The 19,565-nt window shown below is 54.5% G+C and overlaps 4 protein-coding genes across 6 annotated transcripts in view; 3 read left to right on the top strand and 1 right to left on the bottom strand.

Moving 5' to 3' along the window:
• The window catches only part of DCHS1 (dachsous cadherin-related 1), a 34,895-nt gene extending 31,608 nt beyond the window's left edge, over nucleotides 1–3,287 (top strand). The window contains exon 21 of the mRNA XM_082476292.1: nucleotides 213–3,287. Within this exon, the coding sequence (XP_082332418.1) occupies nucleotides 213–2,824 (2,612 nt within the window). The 3' untranslated portion in view covers nucleotides 2,825–3,287. The remainder of the gene's footprint in view (nucleotides 1–212) is intronic.
• Nucleotides 3,288–4,092: 805 nt separating this feature from the next.
• TPP1 (tripeptidyl peptidase 1) lies at nucleotides 4,093–10,663 on the top strand. The gene is made up of 13 exons (XM_082476358.1): nucleotides 4,093–4,189; nucleotides 4,305–4,376; nucleotides 4,639–4,778; nucleotides 5,611–5,761; nucleotides 5,968–6,095; nucleotides 6,191–6,369; nucleotides 6,559–6,757; nucleotides 6,906–7,094; nucleotides 7,334–7,403; nucleotides 7,834–7,954; nucleotides 8,039–8,197; nucleotides 8,365–8,490; nucleotides 8,664–10,663. The coding sequence occupies exons 1-13, from the start codon at nucleotides 4,146–4,148 to the stop codon at nucleotides 8,802–8,804; spliced, it is 1,719 nt and encodes a 572-aa protein (XP_082332484.1). The 5' UTR covers nucleotides 4,093–4,145; the 3' UTR covers nucleotides 8,805–10,663.
• Nucleotides 10,664–11,525: 862 nt separating this feature from the next.
• On the top strand, nucleotides 11,526–12,955 carry TAF10 (TATA-box binding protein associated factor 10). The gene is made up of 5 exons (XM_082476417.1): nucleotides 11,526–11,803; nucleotides 11,943–12,097; nucleotides 12,338–12,402; nucleotides 12,491–12,605; nucleotides 12,789–12,955. The coding sequence occupies exons 1-5, from the start codon at nucleotides 11,572–11,574 to the stop codon at nucleotides 12,876–12,878; spliced, it is 657 nt and encodes a 218-aa protein (XP_082332543.1). The 5' UTR covers nucleotides 11,526–11,571; the 3' UTR covers nucleotides 12,879–12,955.
• ILK (integrin linked kinase) lies at nucleotides 12,928–19,537 on the bottom strand. Of its 3 annotated transcripts, none has more exons than XM_082476355.1 (13): nucleotides 19,411–19,537; nucleotides 18,839–19,021; nucleotides 15,595–15,760; nucleotides 15,317–15,412; nucleotides 15,033–15,129; nucleotides 14,851–14,934; nucleotides 14,654–14,739; nucleotides 14,411–14,520; nucleotides 14,173–14,300; nucleotides 13,960–14,081; nucleotides 13,761–13,860; nucleotides 13,523–13,653; nucleotides 12,928–13,339 (listed from the first exon to the last, which is right to left on the bottom strand). In XM_082476355.1, the coding sequence occupies exons 2-13, from the start codon at nucleotides 18,925–18,927 to the stop codon at nucleotides 13,190–13,192; spliced, it is 1,359 nt and encodes a 452-aa protein (XP_082332481.1). In that variant the 5' UTR covers nucleotides 18,928–19,021; nucleotides 19,411–19,537; the 3' UTR covers nucleotides 12,928–13,189. The 3 variants fall into 3 exon arrangements, with proteins under 3 accessions (XP_082332481.1, XP_082332483.1, XP_082332482.1); XM_082476357.1 differs by having other exon boundaries at nucleotides 18,839–18,973; nucleotides 19,411–19,507; XM_082476356.1 differs by lacking the exon at nucleotides 19,411–19,537 and adding an exon at nucleotides 19,276–19,388.
• Between the last annotated feature and the right edge of the window lie 28 nt (nucleotides 19,538–19,565).

The following is a 19,565-nucleotide window of genomic DNA, read 5'->3' as shown; positions in this document are numbered from 1 at the left end:
TTTCCGCCCTTTGTCTCTATTTTAAGCACTGTCCTGACTGCATGCCTAGAAGCCATTCTCTGAATCCTGGAGGCCACTCCGTACTCTCCTAGCACACAGGCCACTCCCTGGAGTCTGACTTCCGAGGCCATTTCCCAGTCCCCGAAGGGTCACTCTGCTCACCCACAGCCTCTGCTGATGGCATATTTCTCTTCATTCCCTTCTCGTCTCAGGGACCTTGTTCACAACAGTGGGGACAATGGCCTTGGGCCATGAAGGGCCAGGAGTGGTGGACGTGGTGCTGGAAGCACGAGATCATGGGACGCCGGCTCGGGCAGCACGCACCACAGTGCACGTGCAGCTGCAGGACCAGAACGACCATGCCCCGAGCTTCACGTTGCCACACTACCGTGTGGCAGTAACTGAAGATCTGCCCCCTGGTTCCACCCTGCTCACCCTGGAGGCCACAGATGCCGACGGAAGCCGCACCCACGCCACCGTGGACTACAGCATCGTCAGTGGCAACCGGGGCCGAGTCTTCCAGCTGGAACCCCGGCTGGCTGAGGCTGGGGAGGGTGATGGATTAGGCCCCCGGGCCCTGGGCTGCCTGGTGTTGCTTGAGCCTCTAGACTTCGAAAGCCTAACCCAGTACAATCTAACTGTGGCTGCAGCTGACCGGGGACAGCCACCTCGAAGCTCGGCTGTGCCGGTCACCGTCACTGTGCTGGATGTCAATGATAACCCACCTGTCTTCACCCGAGCATCCTACCGTGTGGCAGTACCCGAGGACACACCTGTTGGAGCCGAGCTGCTGCACGTGGAGGCCTCCGACGCTGACCCAGGCCCGCATGGCCTTGTGCGTTTCACCCTCAATTCAGGCGACCCTTTTGGGCTCTTTCAGCTGGATGAGAGCTCAGGTGACTTGCGACTGGCCCACCCCTTGGACTGTGAGACCCAAGCTCGACATCAGCTTGTCGTGCGGGCTGCCGACCCTGCCGGGGCACACTTTGCTCTGGCACCAGTGACCATCGAGGTCCAGGATGTGAATGACCACAGGCCGGCCTTCCCTCTGAGCTTGCTCAGCACCAGCCTGGCAGAGAACCAGCCTCCAGGCACTCTCGTGACTACTCTGCACGCGATCGATGGGGATGCTGGGGCTTTCGGAAGGCTCCGCTACAACCTGCTGGAGGCTGGGCCAGGGCCTGAGGGCCGTGAGGCATTTGCGCTGAACAGCTCAACAGGGGAGCTGCGGGCACGAGTGGCCTTTGACTATGAGCACACAGGAAGCTTCCAGTTGCTGGTGGGTGCTACCGACGCTGGGAATTTGTCAGCCTCAGTCACTGTGTCAGTGCTGGTGACTGGTGAGGATGAGTATGACCCGGTATTCTTGGCTCCAGCTTTCCACTTCCAAGTGCCAGAGGGTGCCCGGCGTGGCCACAGCCTGGGTCACGTGCAGGCCACAGACGAGGATGGAGGTGCTGATGGCCTGGTGCTCTATTCCCTTGCCACCTCTTCCCCCTATTTTGGTATCAACCAGACTACAGGTGCCCTGTACCTGCGGGTGGACAGCCGGGCACCAGGCAGCGGAACAGGCACCTCTGGGGGTGGGGGCCGGACCCGACGTGAGGCACCACGGGAGCTGAGGCTGGAGGTGGTAGCACGGGGGCCTCTGCCTGGTTCCCGGAGTGCCACGGTGCCCGTAACTGTGGACATCACCCACACTGCGCTGGGCCTGGCACCTGACCTCAACCTGCTATTGGTGGGGGCTGTGGCGGCCTCCCTGGGAGTCGTGGTGGTGCTCGCACTGGCAGCCCTGGTCCTAGGGCTGGTGCGGGCCCGGAGCCGCAAGGCTGAGGCGGCACCTGGGCCGATGTCACAGGCAGCACCCCTGGCCAGTGGTTCTCTACAGAAACTGGGCCGAGAGCCACCCAGCCCACCGCCTTCAGAGCACCTGTATCACCAGACTCTCCCCAGCTATGGTGGGCCAGGAGCTGGAGGACCCTACCCCCGTGGTGGCTCCCTGGACCCTTCACACTCAAGCGGCCGAGGCTCAGCGGAGGCTGCAGAGGATGACGAGATCCGCATGATCAACGAGTTCCCCCGTGTGGCCAGTGTGGCTTCCTCTCTGGCTGCCCGTGGCCCTGACTCCGGCATCCAGCAGGATGCAGATGGACTGAGTGACACATCCTGCGAGCCACCTGCCCCCGACACCTGGTATAAGGGCCGCAAGGCAGGGCTGCTGCTGCCAGGTGCAGGGGCCACTTTGTACCGAGAAGAGGGCCCCCCAGCCGCTGCCACAGCCTTCTTGGGGGGCTGTGGCCTAAGCCCTGCACCCACTGGGGACTATGGCTTTCCAGCAGATGGCAAGCCATGTGTGGCAGGAGCACTGACGGCCATTGTGGCTGGTGAGGAGGAGCTCCGTGGCAGCTATAACTGGGACTACCTGCTGAGCTGGTGCCCTCAGTTCCAGCCGCTGGCCAGCGTCTTCACAGAGATCGCCCGGCTCAAGGATGAGGCTCGGCCATGTCCCCCGGCTCCCCGTATTGACCCACCACCCCTCATCACTGCCGTGGCCCACCCAGGAGCCAAGTCTGTGCCCCCCAAGCCAGCCAGCACGGCCACAACCCGGGCCATCTTCCCACCAGCCTCTCACCGCTCCCCCATCAGCCATGAAGGTTCCCTGTCCTCAGCTGCCATGTCCCCCAGCTTCTCACCCTCACTGTCTCCTCTGGCTGCTCGCTCACCTGTTGTCTCACCATTTGGGGTGGCCCAGGGCCCCTCAGCCTCAGCACTGAGTGCAGAGTCCGGCCTGGAGCCACCCGATGACACGGAGCTGCATATCTAGCTGTGGCCCGGGCTGGGCCCCGACCTGGGATGCGCACAGTGTCCCCAATGCAGGCCCCATCTGAGCCTGCCCTGGGCAGCCTCGGACCATGATTGGCCGCGGGGGAGGCCAGCGCCCCACCCCAGAGTCCTCCAGTGGGGACAGGTCTCACGTCTCACCCCGGCCCTGTCAGAGCACCAGCACCACGAGGCCCTGTTGGGCACTGACCTGTGGCCAGGTCCAGTGTGGAGAGAAAGATGATGAAGGAGGCAGCAGCCCTGGGTCCTCCTCAGTGAGGGCTTCTTGCCCTGTGCCAGCACCCTGAGATGGAGCTGAGACTTTATTTATTGGGGGGTAGGGGGAATGGGGGCAGTCCCTCTAACTTGTTAGGGCCCAGCTCCTTTGGGTTCCACTGACACCCCTGCCCCTGCCCAGAATCAAGTGCCAATTCTCACTCTGGAGCCTTAATAAACTGCAGTTTGTATCCAGTGTCCGGCTCTGTTCTGTGGGGGCCGTAGGGGTGGGGGGGATGATGGGAAGGCACCTGGCACACTGTGGACACCTCAGAAGTCACGGAAGGTGGTGGACATAGGAGCATCTAGGGTGGGAGCGAGTGGGGATGGCACTGGGAGCCCGAGCCCAGCCTGAGGCTGACTATCACATCTCTCTGCAGTCGACCTTTCCCTCTAACATGGGCAGGAGGCCAGAAGACGGCAGACAGCAGGGGCTTGCTTGTGGCAGTGACCTAGAGAGGGATTGGCTGGCTGGGGAGAGATCTTCGAGATGACCAGCTCTAGGCCTGAGGGTCTTCAGGGAGGTGGGGGTGGGTACAAGAGCAGCCACGTGGTGTATTTGTTTTCCGTGGGGCCCCTATATACTCGCGTGTAATAAGAGCTCACATTTGTTGAGCCTTTGCCATGTGAGGCTCTCTGCTGAGGGGTTTGCCTGCTTTACCTCTGTAAATTTTCACTGCAACCCTCTGAGGCAGAGCACTTTTAACATAATAGTCTCCATATTCTACATGAAGAAACCTAGGCTCCGAGAAGTTAAGTGACTTTCTGATATCATACAGCTAGTAAGAACCTGGGTCTGTGGGTCTGTGGGCCTCCAAAGCCCCTTTCTTAAGCACCCCCTACACTGTGGTGAGTCCTGGATTCTGGCAGCAGGTAGGGAGCCCTGAGCTTACCCAGGGTTTGACAGTCCACAGAGGGAGAATCCGAGCGGCAGCCCCTCCCCTTCTTCAGCATTCAGGACCACCCATTCAAGGGAGGAGCCAGCATCGTCACTAGTTTCTAGGCAGAGACGGGTGGTGGTGCAGTATAGGGCTCATGTGATCTGTCACATGACAGCGGATCTGCAGAAAGGCAGAATGGGCCCCCGAGCCTGGTAAGAAACTAGGGGGCCCTGGGAGAAGGGAATCAGGTTGGAGGGAGTATATGTTGGAGGGTGGGAACACAATGACAGTCCAGCTCCTGCTGAAACCCATGTGCTGCCTCTGCAGCCTCCTAGGGCTCCTTGCCCTCTTCGTCGCCGGCAAATGCAGTTACAGCCCAGAGCCTGACCAGCAGCGGACGTGAGTTGACTTAGCACTGACACCCCCTACCCCATGGCCTCTCCTGTACCCGTTTTCCTGGTTCTAGCCTCCCTCACCCCCCTTACCAGCTCCTGGTACCCACTCCATAGCCTTATTCCCAGGTTCCGAGACTCAGTCCCCGATAATCCACCTCCTGTGATCCATATCTGCTTCTGGAATCCTCCCCAAGGTCTAGGTCTAATGCTGAACCTTCCCATCCCTACTCTAATGAAGGCCATGTGCCTGACCCCTGACCCTGCAGGCTGCCACCAGGCTGGGTGTCTCTGGGCCGTGTGGACCCTGAGGAAGAGCTGAGTCTCACGTTTGCCCTGAGACAGCAGAACCTGGAGAGACTGTCCGAGTTGGTGCAGGCTGTGTCGGATCCCGGCTCTTCTCGCTACGGTGCCTGATGGGACTGGGGGCGGGATGTGGGATGCAGTGGAGGGACACAGGACTGGGCTGAGCGTGGGACGGTGCAGGTCATGTCAGGGACGTGCTCTTGGGGCCTGTCGAGGGGGTGGTATAGGACAGATGAATGGCAGTGACCCTTATTAAAGAGTTTCTGAATAAAAAGGTGAATTGGAACTAGAGTGTCCAAAACTAATTCACATTCTTTCCTCCAAAACTTTCCACCTCTGTTCATCAGGCTAAAAAACTGAAAGTGGGTATGGTTAAGAGCACAGGCTTGGTGATCAGATCTGGATTCAAATTCTGACTCTACTGTTTACCAACTACCAGACAAATGGGGAAGTAGCATCCAGTACGTATAAGTGCTCATTACCTCAAATTTCACTTCCCCCCACTAAATTCACTCTCATTTACTCCTCCATTCGACCCTAAGGCTGCCAGTTCCAGCTCTGAAATACGCCACTGTCTCACCATTCCTTGTTGCCACCAACTCAGTTGATTACTCTTTCACCTGGACTGCTGCCAGCCCCCTCACTGGTCTGCAGTCTCTTCCCCTCCACTCTTCTCCCTACTTTACTCCCCACTCTGCTCCAGAAGGTCCATGTTTTGCTCCAATGGTCAAGCTGGATTGTGGGCTTCCCCTGCTGGAAGCCCTTCATGGTGAGGGGGGCAATCTAAGGTTCACCCGGGAGGTGTATGCATGAGCCACACTGGAGAGCAGTGACTCGCCATCATGTTAAGCTCCAATGTCTCCTGGTTAAGGTTCAAAAAGGGCAGCTTAGAAAAGCAAGGAATGAAGGCAAAAGCCTCTACTGAATCCCTGCAGGAAAGTACCTGACCCTAGAGGATGTGGCTGAACTGGTCCGGCCATCACCACTGACCCTCCACACAGTCCAAAAATGGCTTTTGGCTGCTGGAGCCCGGAACTGCCACTCAGTGACCACACAGGACTTTCTGACTTGCTGGCTGAGTGTCCGGTAAGAGGGAATAATTGCCTCATGGAGGGCACCAATCATCCCATCAGGGAGATTTGTCACCGCAGTGGAAGGGAGCTGAGAGCTTGCCAGGGCCTGTGGGTGAAAACACGTGGGGAGATAACGACTAACTGCCCAGTGATGCTCAGGCAGCCTCCTCTGCTCTGTTCCATGCTTTCTGACCTCTGTTCTCTGATCTCGGACTTCAGACAAGCAGAGCTGCTGCTCTCTGGGGCTGAGTTTCATCGCTATATGGGGGGACCTGCAGAGACCCATGTTGTAAGGTCCCCACGTCCCTACCGGCTCCCGAAGGCCTTGGCCTCCCACGTGGACTTTGGTAACACCCAGGGGGGTTGGTGGGGGGGGGGTCAGTGATAAAATGGGGGTTGGAGGCTAAAGGATCTCTTCCTCAAGCCTGACTCCTCCCCACAGTGGGGGGGCTGCACCGCTTTCCCCCCACATCAACCCTGAGGCAACGCCCCGAGCCACAGGTGCCAGGTACTGTTGGCCTGCACCTGGGGGTGACCCCATCTGTGATCCGTGAGCGTTACAACTTGACGGCACAAGACGTGGGCTCTGGCACGACCAACAACAGTCAAGCCTGTGCCCAGGTGAGCCACGCAGAGAGCCTCAGGGTCCTTACCGCCTCCCCAAGGTGCCTGACCAGCCTGGGGCTGACTCTCTTGACTCTAACCCCTGGGCTCTCACCCCCAATCCTGTGATTTGGGACAGTATCCCCTGACCTGACCCTTGGGGCTGTGTCCTCTGACCCATGATATCTGCTCTGATACCCTCCATAGTTCCTGGAGCAGTATTTCCATGATTCAGACCTGGCTGAGTTCATGCACCTCTTCGGTGGGAACTTCGCACACCACGCATCAGTAGCCCGTGTGGTCGGACAGCAGGGCCGGGGCAAGGCCGGAATCGAGGCCAGCCTAGATGTGGAGTACCTGATGAGTGCTGGCGCCAACATCTCCACCTGGGTCTACAGTAGCCCTGGTACTGCCAAGGGGACTGGCTGGTGGGGATAGAGGTGGGGGTGAGTGGTGATCTTTGCTTCCCCAAGGGAATCCCATGAGCTACAGGGAGATCCTGACAACCTCCCAAATGACTGCCCTTGTGCCCTCTTCTCCAAAAAAAAATCCAGGCCGGCATGAGTCACAGGAGCCCTTCCTGCAGTGGCTCCTGCTGCTCAGTAATGAGTCAGCCCTGCCACATGTGCACACCGTGAGCTACGGAGATGATGAGGACTCCCTCAGCAGCGCCTACATCCAGCGGGTCAACACCGAGCTCATGAAGGCTGCTGCTCGGGGTCTCACCCTGCTCTTTGCCTCAGGTGACCTCCTACTCTAAACTTAGACCCCCACACCCACCCAGCCTCAGAACTTTGACCGCGCAGTGACTCCTGGACCTGATCTCTATCTCATAATCTGAACTCAACAGGGACCACTGACCTGACCTCAACTCTGACCTCTTGCAGTAATGACTAACACTTGAATTTCCTCTCTGACATCTGAACCCACATTCCAAGCTCTGACCAATTAAACTGAGTGGCAAACTTGGTCTCTCTCCCAGGTGACAGTGGGGCTGGGTGTTGGTCTGTCTCTGGAAGACACCAGTTCCGTCCCAGCTTCCCTGCCTCCAGGTAAGCACCCCAGCCCACCACTTACCTGTGACCACCAATTCATCTATGACCTCATGATCTGGAACCTTTGTCTTGATCGCACCAGGTGCTCCTGTGGCTCAACCCTCAGCTTTACCTGCACCCCCCTCTTCTTCCTGTAGGTCGCAGGCCCCGAGTCTCCTGAGTAGGACATAGCTCCCAGTGTTCCGCTTCCTCAGTCCCCAGGCATTTTAGGGGGAGATTTGGTGGGTGTTCCGTAGGGAAAAGTGTGCACGGTCACCTCAGGCCATGCCTTGAGGGCCCAAAATCTCTCAGTCCTCCCCATGTACATACTTCACCAGAGTGCTTCCTCAGTCCCTCCAGCAAGACCCAGACCCATACTCACCCATCCCCATGCATTTTGGAGGTGCCCTTAGGACCCTGCAATCTGAGTGCTGTCTTCTGCCCTCAGCCCCTATGTCACCACAGTGGGAGGCACATCCTTCCAGAATCCTTTCCGAGTCACAGATGAGGTTGTTGACTATATCAGTGGTGGCGGCTTCAGCAATGTGTTCCGACGGCCTTCGTACCAGGTACGTGTGTGTTTGTGTGGATGGAGGGGGGACGGGTGGGATCCTCAGTGCAGCAGATGATACTCACTCAAGAATGCCTTTTAGGAGGAAGCTGTAGCCCAGTACCTGAGCTCCAGTCCCCACTTGCCACCATCCAGTTACTTCAATGCCAGCGGCCGTGCCTACCCAGACGTGGCTGCACTCTCTGATGGCTACTGGGTGGTCAGCAACCGTGTGCCCATTCCATGGGTGTCTGGCACCTCGGTGAGAATGAGCCTGGCTCCAAACCCCCACCCAGGGACTACCCGCACCCTCCACCCCCAAGACCTTACACCCAGAACCCCAATTCCTCAGAGACCTCTGATCCATCCCTCCCAGAAAGTCCAATCACTCTGAACCCGTAACCTCTACTTGTACCCTCACACTTGCAGGCCTCGACTCCAGTGTTTGGGGGACTCCTATCCCTGATAAATGAACACAGAATTCTCAAAGGCCTCCCCCCTCTTGGTTTTCTCAACCCACGGCTCTACCAGCAGCACGGGGCAGGGCTCTTTGATGTGAGTATGGAAGCGAGGGGTGTGGCCACTTTCGTAAGAGTATGTGGAGTGCTAAGATGAATTTGAGGACAATTCTGATGGGGTGGGATAGCCTCTGGAATGTGAATACAAGGTGAGGTGCTGTAGTCTGCTAGTATCAGCAAGCCGGGATCTGATGCCCACCTTCTCCCTAGGTAACACGTGGCTGCCATGAGTCCTGTCTGAATGAAGAGGTGGAGGGTCAAGGTTTCTGCTCTGGCCCTGGCTGGGATCCTGTGACCGGCTGGGGAACACCCAACTTCCCAGCTCTGCTGAAGACACTAATTAACCCTTGATCCTTTCTTGCTAGAAGAGTGGGCCTGTCCACTGCCCCACAGCTGGTGGCTCGGTCCCTGATTCTGCACTGTTGGAAGCCCTGCTAAACCCTCAACTGTTGACTGCCGCAGCTTATTTCCCTAACCCAGAAATGCTGTGAGCTTGACTTGACTCCCAACGCTACCTGCTCCCTCATACTCAGGTCCCCCTGCCCCTTCCCCAGGTTCCTCTACAGATGCTATAACCTGCACTGTTTGGGAGCCTCCCCCGCACACCACCCCCTCTTCCATTTTTTCTTTTTTTTTTTCAGTTGTTTACACTGTCTGTGTAGTACACTATTTCACTTCATCTTCACTCCTCAATTCATTGCCATGAGACCTCTGCCCTTACTTTTTCACTCTTTCCTCCCCTGAGAAACACTGAGAAATGAAGGCCTCCCTGCTGCTTCATCCAGTGGACACTTCCCAATCTTTGCTTTGTGGGCTCTCTGTCACAGTAGTCTACTGCCTCTCCTTCCTTAGCGTCTAGGGCTTAACTTCTCCTCTGACGACTCCCTATTCCTCCTTCATTCCCTCTTCCCTCTTTCTCTTTCTCTGCTTCCTCATCAAATGTTGTTGTATTTCATTGCTCCATCCTTAGTCTTTTGCTCTTCTCGCTCTACTCATTGACCCTGGAACAAATCAATCACTGGCATCCACAGCCATCACCATCTCACTATATCAGACTTTTTATCCAACAGTGATTGATATCTCAAAAGTAGTATGTGTGATACTCAATATTTCATCTCCCTTCTTCCCAATCCCAAACTGTTCTCTTCTGTTTCTTCTTTGTAAATGACACTATGATTCTTCCAACCAAGCCAGAAACCTAAAGTGTCATCCTAGACTCCCTTTTCCTCACCTCCTCCCATCATCATCTTCAATCAACAGGTCCTACTGACTTTACCTCTTAAATATATCTTTATCAATCCACAAGTCCTGCCATTTGTATTTCCTAAGTATATCTAGAACTTATCGAATTCTCTCCATCTCTATTGCTACTACATTAGCCCTGAGCCATATTCCCTCTCCTCTGAATTGAGGAGGCCCTTGCAAGAAGTGTCCTTACTTTCCGCCCTTCCCTAAACCATCTACCAGAGTAAGATGCAAATCCCATAAGGTCATTTACTTGATTAAGACCCTTCAGAGATTACTGGATATAGTTCAGGCTTTTTATCATGACTTAAAAACCTAATCCCTTACTTGCCATTTGTTCCTGAGTAACAAATTGTTTATCCTTTCCTGCCCTCCCCACAGACACTTTCACTTTTGCTCAAGATATTCTGGGCCCTAACATTACACCTGGCTCCCTTTGCCTGGTTGATTTCCAGAATTCTTTCGAGACTCAGCTCAGAAGTCACCTTCTCGTGTGAACCTTTTGGCTCCCTGAAGCTAGTTGATTTTGGTATGACAGAAAAATCCTAGATTCTTGAAAACAAACCTGTTTGATTCTTGGTTCTGATATAGACTAGGCGAGAGCCTTGGGCAAAAAAGTTCAACTCTCTGAGCCTTTTTCCTCATCTGTTACATGAGGATATTGATACCTGCCTCTAATATTCAGGGAATCATTAAATAGGATAAAGTTAATAGAATGCCTGACACAGATATAGGCAGCAGCTGTTAGTTCCCTTCCTCCCTTGCACTGTACACTCTGTGTCTACCTCCAGTATTTAAACCCCCATATATTGTTGAAATGGCCAGTTTAACTGTTTGCCTCCCTTTCCAAGACTATTGGTGCCTAGAGGACTAGAACCTTGTCCTACTTAACTTTGTATTTGCAGGCCCTAGATCAGGACTGACAAATAGGAATTAAATAAATGTTTGCTGCATTGAAAACCCCACTCTTTCACTAGGTGTGATTTTGCATATCTTGTTTATTCAGGCTGAAAGACAGCCGTCCCTCTGTATCCTCACATACCACAGCCACAGATTCAACCAACCATGAATTGATATTAAAAAAAAAAAAAAATTCCAGGAAGTTATAAAAAGCAAAACTTGAATTTACCAGCAACAATTTACATAGCATTTACATTGTATTAGATATTATAAGTAATCTAGAGATGATTTAAAGTATACAGTGCAAATACTATGCCATTTCATATAAGGGACTTGAGCATCCATGGGTTTTGGTATCCAGGGTGGGGGTGGGGTGGGGGAAGGGGGTTGAGGGGAGGGTCCTGGAACCAATCCTGCCCACCCCTTACCACCTATACGGAGGGTGGACTGTACCTCCCTCCCCATCTGCAGCAGCACTGAGTTCTCCTGTTGCCCTCACTTCTTTGGGCAGCTGCCAGGGAGAGAGGCTATCCAACTCCACTACAAACCCGTAAAAGGCTGAATAAAGGGACTAGAAAGGATGCAGACTGGCAGGCAACCAACGGTCGAGAGGTGTCGGGGCGATGGGCCCCAAAGCAAGGTTTTCGGGCGTCAGGCTGGGTGAGGGGTCCCAGACCTACAGAAGAGACTCCTCGACATTCAAGCATTCCCATCCCAGCGGATCGGCCTAGGAGAACAGCGGGGTGGGAGGAGAAATGTTCGCGCTACCGCAGTTCTCCAACACTTGGTCTCCGCCCATCGGCCTTTCTCATCTAGCCGCCCGAGGGGCCGCGAAAAGAGGCGGGCGGCCTAAGGGAGGAGCGAACGTGGCGTGGGAGGGGCGAGTCGCGAGGCGTGTGACGTCAACCCGGGTGCGTGCGTAACGTGAACGGAAGCGGAAGCGGCTCTGTTCGCCGCCTCTCCCACCGGCCCGATGAGCTGCAGCGGCTCCGGCGCGGACCCCGAGGCGGCGCCGGCCTCCGCCGCCTCGGCCTCGGGCCCGGCACCCGCGGTCTCGGCCCCCGCCGCGCTGCCCGCCGGCGTCGCTGCGGAGAACAAGGCCAGCCCCGCGGGGACAGCTGGGGGGCCTGGGGCTGGAGCCGCGGCAGGGGGCACGGGAGCCGTGGCGGCGCGGGCCGGGGAGCCGGCCGAGCGGCGCGGGGCGGGTGAGGGCCGGGACGGGTGAGGGCGAGGGCCGCGCCTTGGGCTGGGCTCAGCGGCGGTTGAGGGCAGAGGGTTAAGGCAGACCTAGCTGGGCCCCCGCGCCTCCCACCTCCATGTCTCAGTTTTCTGGTTCTCCTCCAGCTCCGGTGACGGCGGGCGGCGCGGCGCCCCCGGAGGGGGCCATGTCTAACGGGGTTTACGTGCTGCCAAGCGCGGCCAACGGAGATGTGAAGCCGGTGGTGTCCAGCACGCCTCTGGTGGACTTCCTGATGCAGCTGGAGGATTACACGCCTACGGTGGGCTTCCCGCCTGAACAGGCTGCTGGCCCGCTGTCACGTCAGTTTCTGCCACACCACCTGTATTTGCAGCGTCCTCTTGCGTGTACTCCCCTACTAGCTCTTGTGATTTATCCCTTCTGCCCACCCAAACGAGGAGCTTCCTGGTAGCCAGGCTTGCCCTCCATTTCCCTTATCCTCCCACTCTCAGCCCCACAGTACACAGGGCTAACGCTGACAGTCGTCTAATTGATTTCTCAGATCCCCGATGCAGTGACTGGTTACTACTTGAACCGTGCTGGCTTTGAGGCCTCGGACCCACGCATGTGAGTAAACTCCGGGCAGGTTAGAGCCTTGGGTGCTTGTGTGGAGTTTGCTGTCCACCTCCTTCTCATACCATCTTTCTCTCTCTAGAATTCGGCTCATCTCCCTAGCTGCCCAGAAATTCATCTCAGATATTGCCAACGATGCCCTACAGCACTGCAAAATGAAGGGCACAGCCTCTGGCAGTTCCCGAAGCAAGAGCAAGGTGTGAGGGGAGGCTCATTGAGTCAGTTATTACCTCCTACAGCAGCAGAGGCTTAAATTATTCTGAAACCCCTTTGAGGGAAACTAAGCCCTAGGGGAGGTGAAAGACCTACTCAGGGTCACCCACCTGGGATTGAAATCTGGAATTCCTGTGTTCAGCTGGTGCTCTTCCCTCTTCCCTCAGGACCGCAAGTACACTCTAACCATGGAGGACTTGACCCCTGCCCTCAGCGAGTATGGCATCAATGTGAAGAAGCCGCACTACTTCACCTGAGCCACCCAATCTAAATGTACTTGTCCATCCCCTTGTCCCCACACCAGCCTGTTTTCATAATAAACTTTATTGTGACAGGCAGGGCTGATCCCTCCCATGCTGGGAGACACCGTGTGGCAAGTGACAAAGCTTTAAGCCCATTCCCTTTTTGGGCCACAGTGGTAGGGATGGGGGCAGGGGATGGGCCCCATGGCTGGGGTAGTACCATGACTAGAGGCAGGGGAGGCAACCAGAGGCCTGCTGCTTTGGGGAGGTGCACTCCCCTAACCGTGTCCTGACACCTCTGGAGTTTAGACAGGGACTCTCCAGCCCTACTTGTCCTGCATCTTCTCCAGGATAGGCACAATCATGTCAAACTTGGGCCGCTTAGCAGGGTCTTCATTCATGCAGATCTTCATGAGTTTACATACATGGGGGGAAATGCCTGGTGGGATGGTAGGCCGAAGGCCTTCCAATGCCACCTGCAAGCACAAGGAAAAACAACGTGGGTCTCAGAACTTGAGTCTCATGTGGGGATCGGCCTCTAGCCCTCAGGACAGGATTCTGTATATTTGAACAAATGTAGGAAGAGTCCAGCCCCACTACAATTATTGTCACTACCACCACCATTCCCCCAATACAAGTATATCCAGTTATGCTCTCACCTTCATTCCAATTTCCATGTTGGAGAGGTCAGCAAAGGGTACCTCCCGTGTCACCAGTTCCCACAGAAGCACTGCAAAACTCCACATGTCTGCTGAGCGTCTGTTTGTGTCTTCAGGCTTCTTTTGCAGAGCTGGAGGGACAGGACTTAACTGTTCCAGCTGCCTATCCTGTCTCTGCTCCCTTCCGTTACTACTGAGCTGCCCCTTCTCTACCTCCCAACATAATGCACTCACTCACCTTCAGGGGCCACCCAGGCAGGTGCATACATGCGTCCGGGGCACTGGAAGGAGAACTTGACGTCGGCCATACTGATTCGAGCAGTCATGTCCTCATCAATCTGAGGAAGAGAAGATAGTTGTGTGGAAGGAGGTAAGTCCTATTCTAGATAGGGAAAGGGCTTCTGGGGCCTGGGCCAGGAGTGAAGTTGTGACCTTACCATTACACTACGACTGTTGAGTGCATGTCGTGGGATGAGGGGCTCTAGTGTGTGTAGGAAGGCCATGCCCCTTGCCATGTCCAGTGCAAACTTCACAGCCTGGCTCTGGTCCACAACGAAATCTAAAAGAGGAGGCAAGAGTTAAATAGTTTGGAGAGGCTTACACTTCTCTCCCCTCCCCTGCCACAACGAGATTTGGCATCCCCTACTCACTGGTGCCTTCGTGTAGCACATTGTACAGGGATCCATATGGCATCCAGTGTGTGATGAGGGTGGGGTGAGGAGCAGGTGGAGACTGACAGGCACCGAGCACTGGGAGCACATTCGGATGGGAGAAGATCCTGGAAGAGGGAGAGAATGTCCCTGGCTGAGACCCAGCATAAAAGATCTCCCTCTGGGTGCTGGGCAGGGTTCCTTGGAACCAAGGCTTCCAGTTTAGGCCTTGCCGCACCTGAGCCGGGGACACTCCTCGTTGAAGTCCCTACTCTTCCTTGTACTCCAGTCTCGAACCTTCAGCATCTTCACGACGATGTCATTGCCCTGCCAGCGGCCCTTCCATAGCTGAGGGACAGATATGGGTTAGAAGGCTTTAACTAAGGCCACTGCTTTCCTGCCCACTAACTGGAGGAAAAACTTAAAACGAGTGCAGAGCAGGTAATATGTGGGGGGGTGGGAGGGCAAGGGCAGGGGTCACCTCTCCAGAGTGATTCTCGTTGAGCTTCGCCAGGAAGTTGAGCTGTTTGAAGTCAATGCCAGAGTGTTTGTTCAGAGTCCCATTTCCTGAGAGTACGGGCAGGTCAGGTACTTCCCTCTAACCAGCCTCCCTCTCACCCAGCCCCAGGAGCCCAGGATTATTCTCTATCACCGCCCCTCCTCTCACAACTGACTCACGGGGCCGAGTGCGGGTAGTCCCCTTCCAGAATGTGTCCTTGTATGGAATACGGTTCAGATTCTGGCCCATCTTCTCTGCCCGCTCTAGGGAAGAAAGACAAACAGTCTTGGCCTCAGCTGTTGTGTGCTGGGAGGAGATAGGCTGAAATATGATAAGACACGAGCAGTGGGTGGGGACAGACCTCGGAGAAGCTCTCTCAAGGGTGCCTTGGCTTTGTCCACAGGCATCTCTCCATACTTGTTACAGATGCTGACAAGGGCCCCATTAGCCACGAGGTCCTGGAATTAAAAGGTGGCTGTGATGAGGGCAGTCACAACCAACCATGAATGTAGATGCAGTACAAACCCTGTGAATGTCGTGAGTACTGGGCAGTACTCATAGGATGGATTGAGGGTTCTAGAATCTCCCACTCCAGCTCAGACTTTGCTTCCCACCCATCCCGGAACTCGGGGCCTGAGTACTCACCTCTGCCACCTGATCTTGGCCCCAAAAACAGGCATAGTGCAGGGGCACATTCCCATGCTCATTCACTGCATTGATGTCAGCTTTGTACTGCAGCAGCTGGTCCCCATGGCCAAACAGAAAGAGGCAGAAGGTACAGTCAGTCCCAAATGAGAGACGTGTGTTGAGGCATGCAAGGAGGGAGAAGAGTATACATACTTTCTACGGTATGTTATAGTGCCTGTGGCTGACTTCCAGGCAGGTACGTCAAGTAGATGACAGAAGCAGGGGTTCATACATACCTTCTGTACAATATCACGGTGCCCATGACTGGCTGCCAGGTGCAGAGGGGTGTCATCCCCACGGTTCATCACGTTGATTCGTGCCCCGCGCATGATCAGCATCTCGACCACAGCAGATCGGCCTTCTCGGCAGGCCCAGTGCAAGGGGGAGAAGCCATGATCGTCCCTTTGAGGAAGGGGCAATGGTCATTGATCTGGAGGTGGGATGGGGGCAAAGGCTTTGATACAAAAAAAAACTGATAGTCACTCTGCATACTCTCCCTGAGAAACTTTACCTCTAGAACTTTGATTCTCATTCATGCCAGCAACTCCCAAAGCTGTCCAATTCAGACCTTCCCCTGAGCTTCAAACCCAACCAACCACTACCTGAAATCCCAACAAATCCATATGATTCATTGTCTTCATCACCATCTCCCACTAGCCTTTCTTACCTGGCATGCCCTATCTCATTAAGTGGTAACATTCTTCATCTGGTTTCCTTTGCACCCCTTTTGCAACATCTGTTGGTCCTTTCTGTTTTCCACTGCATCTGGCACACCCCCCTACTACAGTACTTGTCACACTGGATTGTAAAAATCTTTTAGTGGGCTGTCTTGTCTATTAGACTGTAAGCTTCTTGAGAGAAAGGAGTGAGGGCAGCTGTTCAGTGCATGTTAATGGGAAGGAGGGGTAGCTTTGAGAAGGAAAGCCGAAGCTCATGGGAGAGGAAGCAAGCTTACTGATTGGTTCTGATACTGAAATTAAGATCTAAAAAGGGAATGGAATTAAAATGATGGTTTGGAAGGGTTTATAATGAAAAGGAGAAATGCTTTTGATAAGTCATTCATGATGAAGTAGATACCACCACATAAGACAGGATTCCTCTACTCAAGCAATCCTGGGCAAAGAAAACAAGAAAATGAGAATGGCTTCTTTAGAAAGAAAGCTATACCTGACTTTTTTCTTTTCCCAAGAACTTGTATTTTATAAAGTAAAAGAAATGTACAAAAAACCACAAACAAACAAACAAAAAAAACAACTGGGTGGAAGCTAGGCCGGCCTGACAGCCTGGGGCCATAAAAGGAAATTCCCTCCAGTCCTGGGCTGCAGATCCAAGGGGCGGAGCAGGGGGGCAGTCCGTGGTCTGGGCCGGCAGCCTCGGGATGCCTTAGTGCTGCGGTCACTTCCCGTGTGTGGGCTCTGGGCGGGCCACCCAGATGTCCCCACAGCCAATGTGGGTGGTGGGTGTGGCCTTTAACTTAGATTTCCCTCCACAGCTGCCCTCATCTGCTCGCAAAGATAGCCAAAACCTTTCCTGGGAGGTGGGTGTTCCCCTCCCTCTTCCTAAAGCAATCACCAGCCCCTGCTTATCAGTCAGTTTTGCATCCCAGCTCTTTAATTTGTGCCCCAGCTTATCAGCCTCTGGCAGTCTGTAGCCCCAGAGCAGGCCACAGCCTGAGAGCAAAAGTATGGGCACAAGGGTTCTGCCCACTGTCAGGCTGCTGGTCACCTCAGAACCTGAACTTTAGTCCCGAAGAGGCCAGCAGGAAGTTCACCCTCACTTCATATCCAGCATATAGCCAGTTGGGCCCCCAAAGCCTATCCACTCAAACCAGCACCAGTTTCACTAATGCCACCCCTTCACCTTTTGGCAGCTGAGTCTTCCTAGATGCCAGGCTCACTGGACAACCTCACCTGACCCGTTATAACCCCACCAACAAAATACTAACTGCGCTCACTGTCTTCATCAGAGCACCCTTTGAAGAATTACATGAAAAACGGAAGGAGTGACTGCGAATTATGGAGAAATAGCATAGAGCCTAATAGGGACCTGTAAAGCCTGGATGAAGATAACAGGTGATCCTTACCTCTCAAACCTGAAAAATAAATTCTCCCAACCTCAAAAACTAAAATTTTAAAATAAAATTAAAATCCACCATCCTGAATCAACATCACTACTGCTTTTCTTGTCCTCCTGTCTCAGCCAACCTTAAAGAACTTGTCTACATTCACTTTCTCTACCTCCCATTCAACCTGTCACAGGGCTGCTGCCTTGAAGGCAAGCATTATGTCTGATTCTGGACCTTTAGCACCCAGCACAGAAGTTCAGTATAGTTCCTTAAATGAAGGAACCAAGTATAGTCTGGTTTCTTCACCTGTTTTCCTCTGAAACAGCCCTCACAGAGATCATCAAATATATAATTGTAAATTCAGTGGTTACTTTAAAGTGCTCAAGTTCTTTAACCTTTCAGCAGCCTATAGTACCGTTGACCACTCCCCTTTTTTTGAAACAGTCACTTCTCCAAGCCTTACTAGCATATTTTCCTTCCTTCAACCTCCAGTTGCTCCTTTTTGGTCTTGTAGGTTTCTCATCCCCTCTGTTTCACACCCACCTCTTCAGGTGCCACCTACCTGCTAATATCTCCCAAATCTGTCTCCAAGTCAGATCTCTCTTGAAATCCAACAGCCTACTCAACATTTCCACTTCACTGTACTGTCACTTTAACATGTCCAGAGTGGAACTCATCACCCTTCAGTCTTGTCCATGTCAGTAAAAGGAACCACCATCTACCCAAGTGCCCAAGCCAGAACCCTGGTCATCATCTTTGACCTTCCTCACTTCCCACACCAAGTCTCACCAATTCTTTATCCTAAAGGTTTCAGGAATTTGATCATTTTTTTCTTTTTTACCTGCCCCAATTCCAGTCCAAGCTATCACCACTGCTGGTGCCTCTCTTCACATCACCACCTGCTCTTCACAAAGCATCCAAGACACTTAACAAATGGACAGTCTCATCATATCATTACTTGGCCTTAAACCCTTGTTCTTGGAATAAATACATTATTATAGTCTAAATATTCTTGCATGACCTGGCTGACCCTTGCAGACCTTTCCAATCTTATCTCCTGTCGTTCTCCGCTTGTACCCAGTGCTTCAGCCCACAGAAGCCCACAGAGGTCTTCTATCCGGACAATTTCCGGGCACCCTCTTCTGGGTGTCTTGCCCCCTAGCTTTTGCCCATGCAGTTTACTGAGGCTAGAATAGTTCTCTGCAGCCTCTGCCTGTGAAATTCTTCTTCAGTCCAGATTCAGCTCAAACAACAGTTTCCTGTGTGGAGACCCTCGGCCCCGCTGACTGGCTGTGCTTAGCCCTCATCACACTGGATAGGAAAGTCGGCAGCCCGCACCAGACGTGAGCACCCCCACATCGCGGAGAGGCGCATGTCTTCGCCCTTCCTCTCCCCCACCAGCCACCTCAGCTCACCCCTGGTTGAGGTCGTTCTCCGTGTTGTCCAGCCACAGGCGGACGGCAACCGCATTGCCCTCCCGGCACTGAGTGAAAATGTCGTCCATAGCAGCGTCCCGGAGCTCAGTCCCCTCGATTGGGAAAGCGTGGGGACTGTAGAAGGATCCAGGGAAGGGGGGGGGTGAGCCCCAAGCTTTGTCCCTTAAAGGAGAGAAGTGTTTGTGTTGGGGTGGGGGTCTGGGCACTGCGTCCCCGGCTACTGGAGGTCTGTGAAGGGGTTAGGGGGGCAGCGGGATGATCCCGTACTGTGTCCCCTGGGCGCGAGGGAAAGGCGGGTCGGGCAAAGTAGGGGGTGATTAAGAGGTAGTACCTCCCGAAGGGACGTCAGAGAGCAAGCACAGAGACCCTACCCGCGGACAGAGCTGGGGGGAGGGGGGAGTTTAGGCGCCCTATACCCTGGGGGAGGGGACCGGAGGTCCTTCCCAGGGATGGCCCTCGTTCCCCACTCGGAACGGAGTAGGCGGAGTGAGGGGTGACCGCCTGGTAGAGCTCGAGCCTTGGGGAGGGGGCACGGGTGCTCCCACACTCACCGGGACTCGGGCTGGAGGAGCCTTCTCCGGGGAACTCCCGTCCGGCCGCGCCCGCCACCCGGCCCCGCCCCTGGCCCTCTCTGGCTAGCGCGGGCCTCCTTCCCCCAGCCCTCCAGCCCGCCTTCCTTGACCTTCTAGCCCACCAGTGTCTAAAC

This window comes from Balaenoptera physalus, assembly GCF_965194825.1.
Source record: "Balaenoptera physalus genome assembly, chromosome: 10".
Classification (NCBI taxonomy): Eukaryota; Metazoa; Chordata; class Mammalia; order Artiodactyla; family Balaenopteridae; genus Balaenoptera; species Balaenoptera physalus.
The sequence above is the reverse complement of the archived record's forward strand: the minus strand, read 5'-3'. Positions and strand labels throughout refer to the sequence as shown.

Bases quoted from the DNA above. Each gene is read 5' to 3' on its own strand.
- ILK (XM_082476355.1), bottom strand. From the start codon at position 18,927: ATGGACGACATTTTCACTCAGTGCCGGGAGGGCAATGCGGTTGCCGTC. The intron at 14,521-14,653 runs GTGACCCCTGCC...TCTGTCCCTCAG, and splicing joins ACGAGAATCACTCTGGAGAG to CTATGGAAGGGCCGCTGGCA. The intron at 13,340-13,522 runs GTGAGAGCATAA...TTGTGCTTGCAG, and splicing joins ACATGGAAATTGGAATGAAG to GTGGCATTGGAAGGCCTTCG.
- TAF10 (XM_082476417.1), top strand. From the start codon at position 11,572: ATGAGCTGCAGCGGCTCCGGCGCGGACCCCGAGGCGGCGCCGGCCTCC. The intron at 11,804-11,942 runs GTGAGGGCCGGG...GTTCTCCTCCAG, and splicing joins GGCCGAGCGGCGCGGGGCGG to CTCCGGTGACGGCGGGCGGC. The intron at 12,403-12,490 runs GTGAGTAAACTC...TTCTCTCTCTAG, and splicing joins GAGGCCTCGGACCCACGCAT to AATTCGGCTCATCTCCCTAG.
- TPP1 (XM_082476358.1), top strand. From the start codon at position 4,146: ATGACAGCGGATCTGCAGAAAGGCAGAATGGGCCCCCGAGCCTG. The intron at 6,096-6,190 runs GTAACACCCAGG...TCCTCCCCACAG, and splicing joins GGCCTCCCACGTGGACTTTG to TGGGGGGGCTGCACCGCTTT. The intron at 6,758-6,905 runs GTACTGCCAAGG...AAAAAAATCCAG, and splicing joins CTGGGTCTACAGTAGCCCTG to GCCGGCATGAGTCACAGGAG.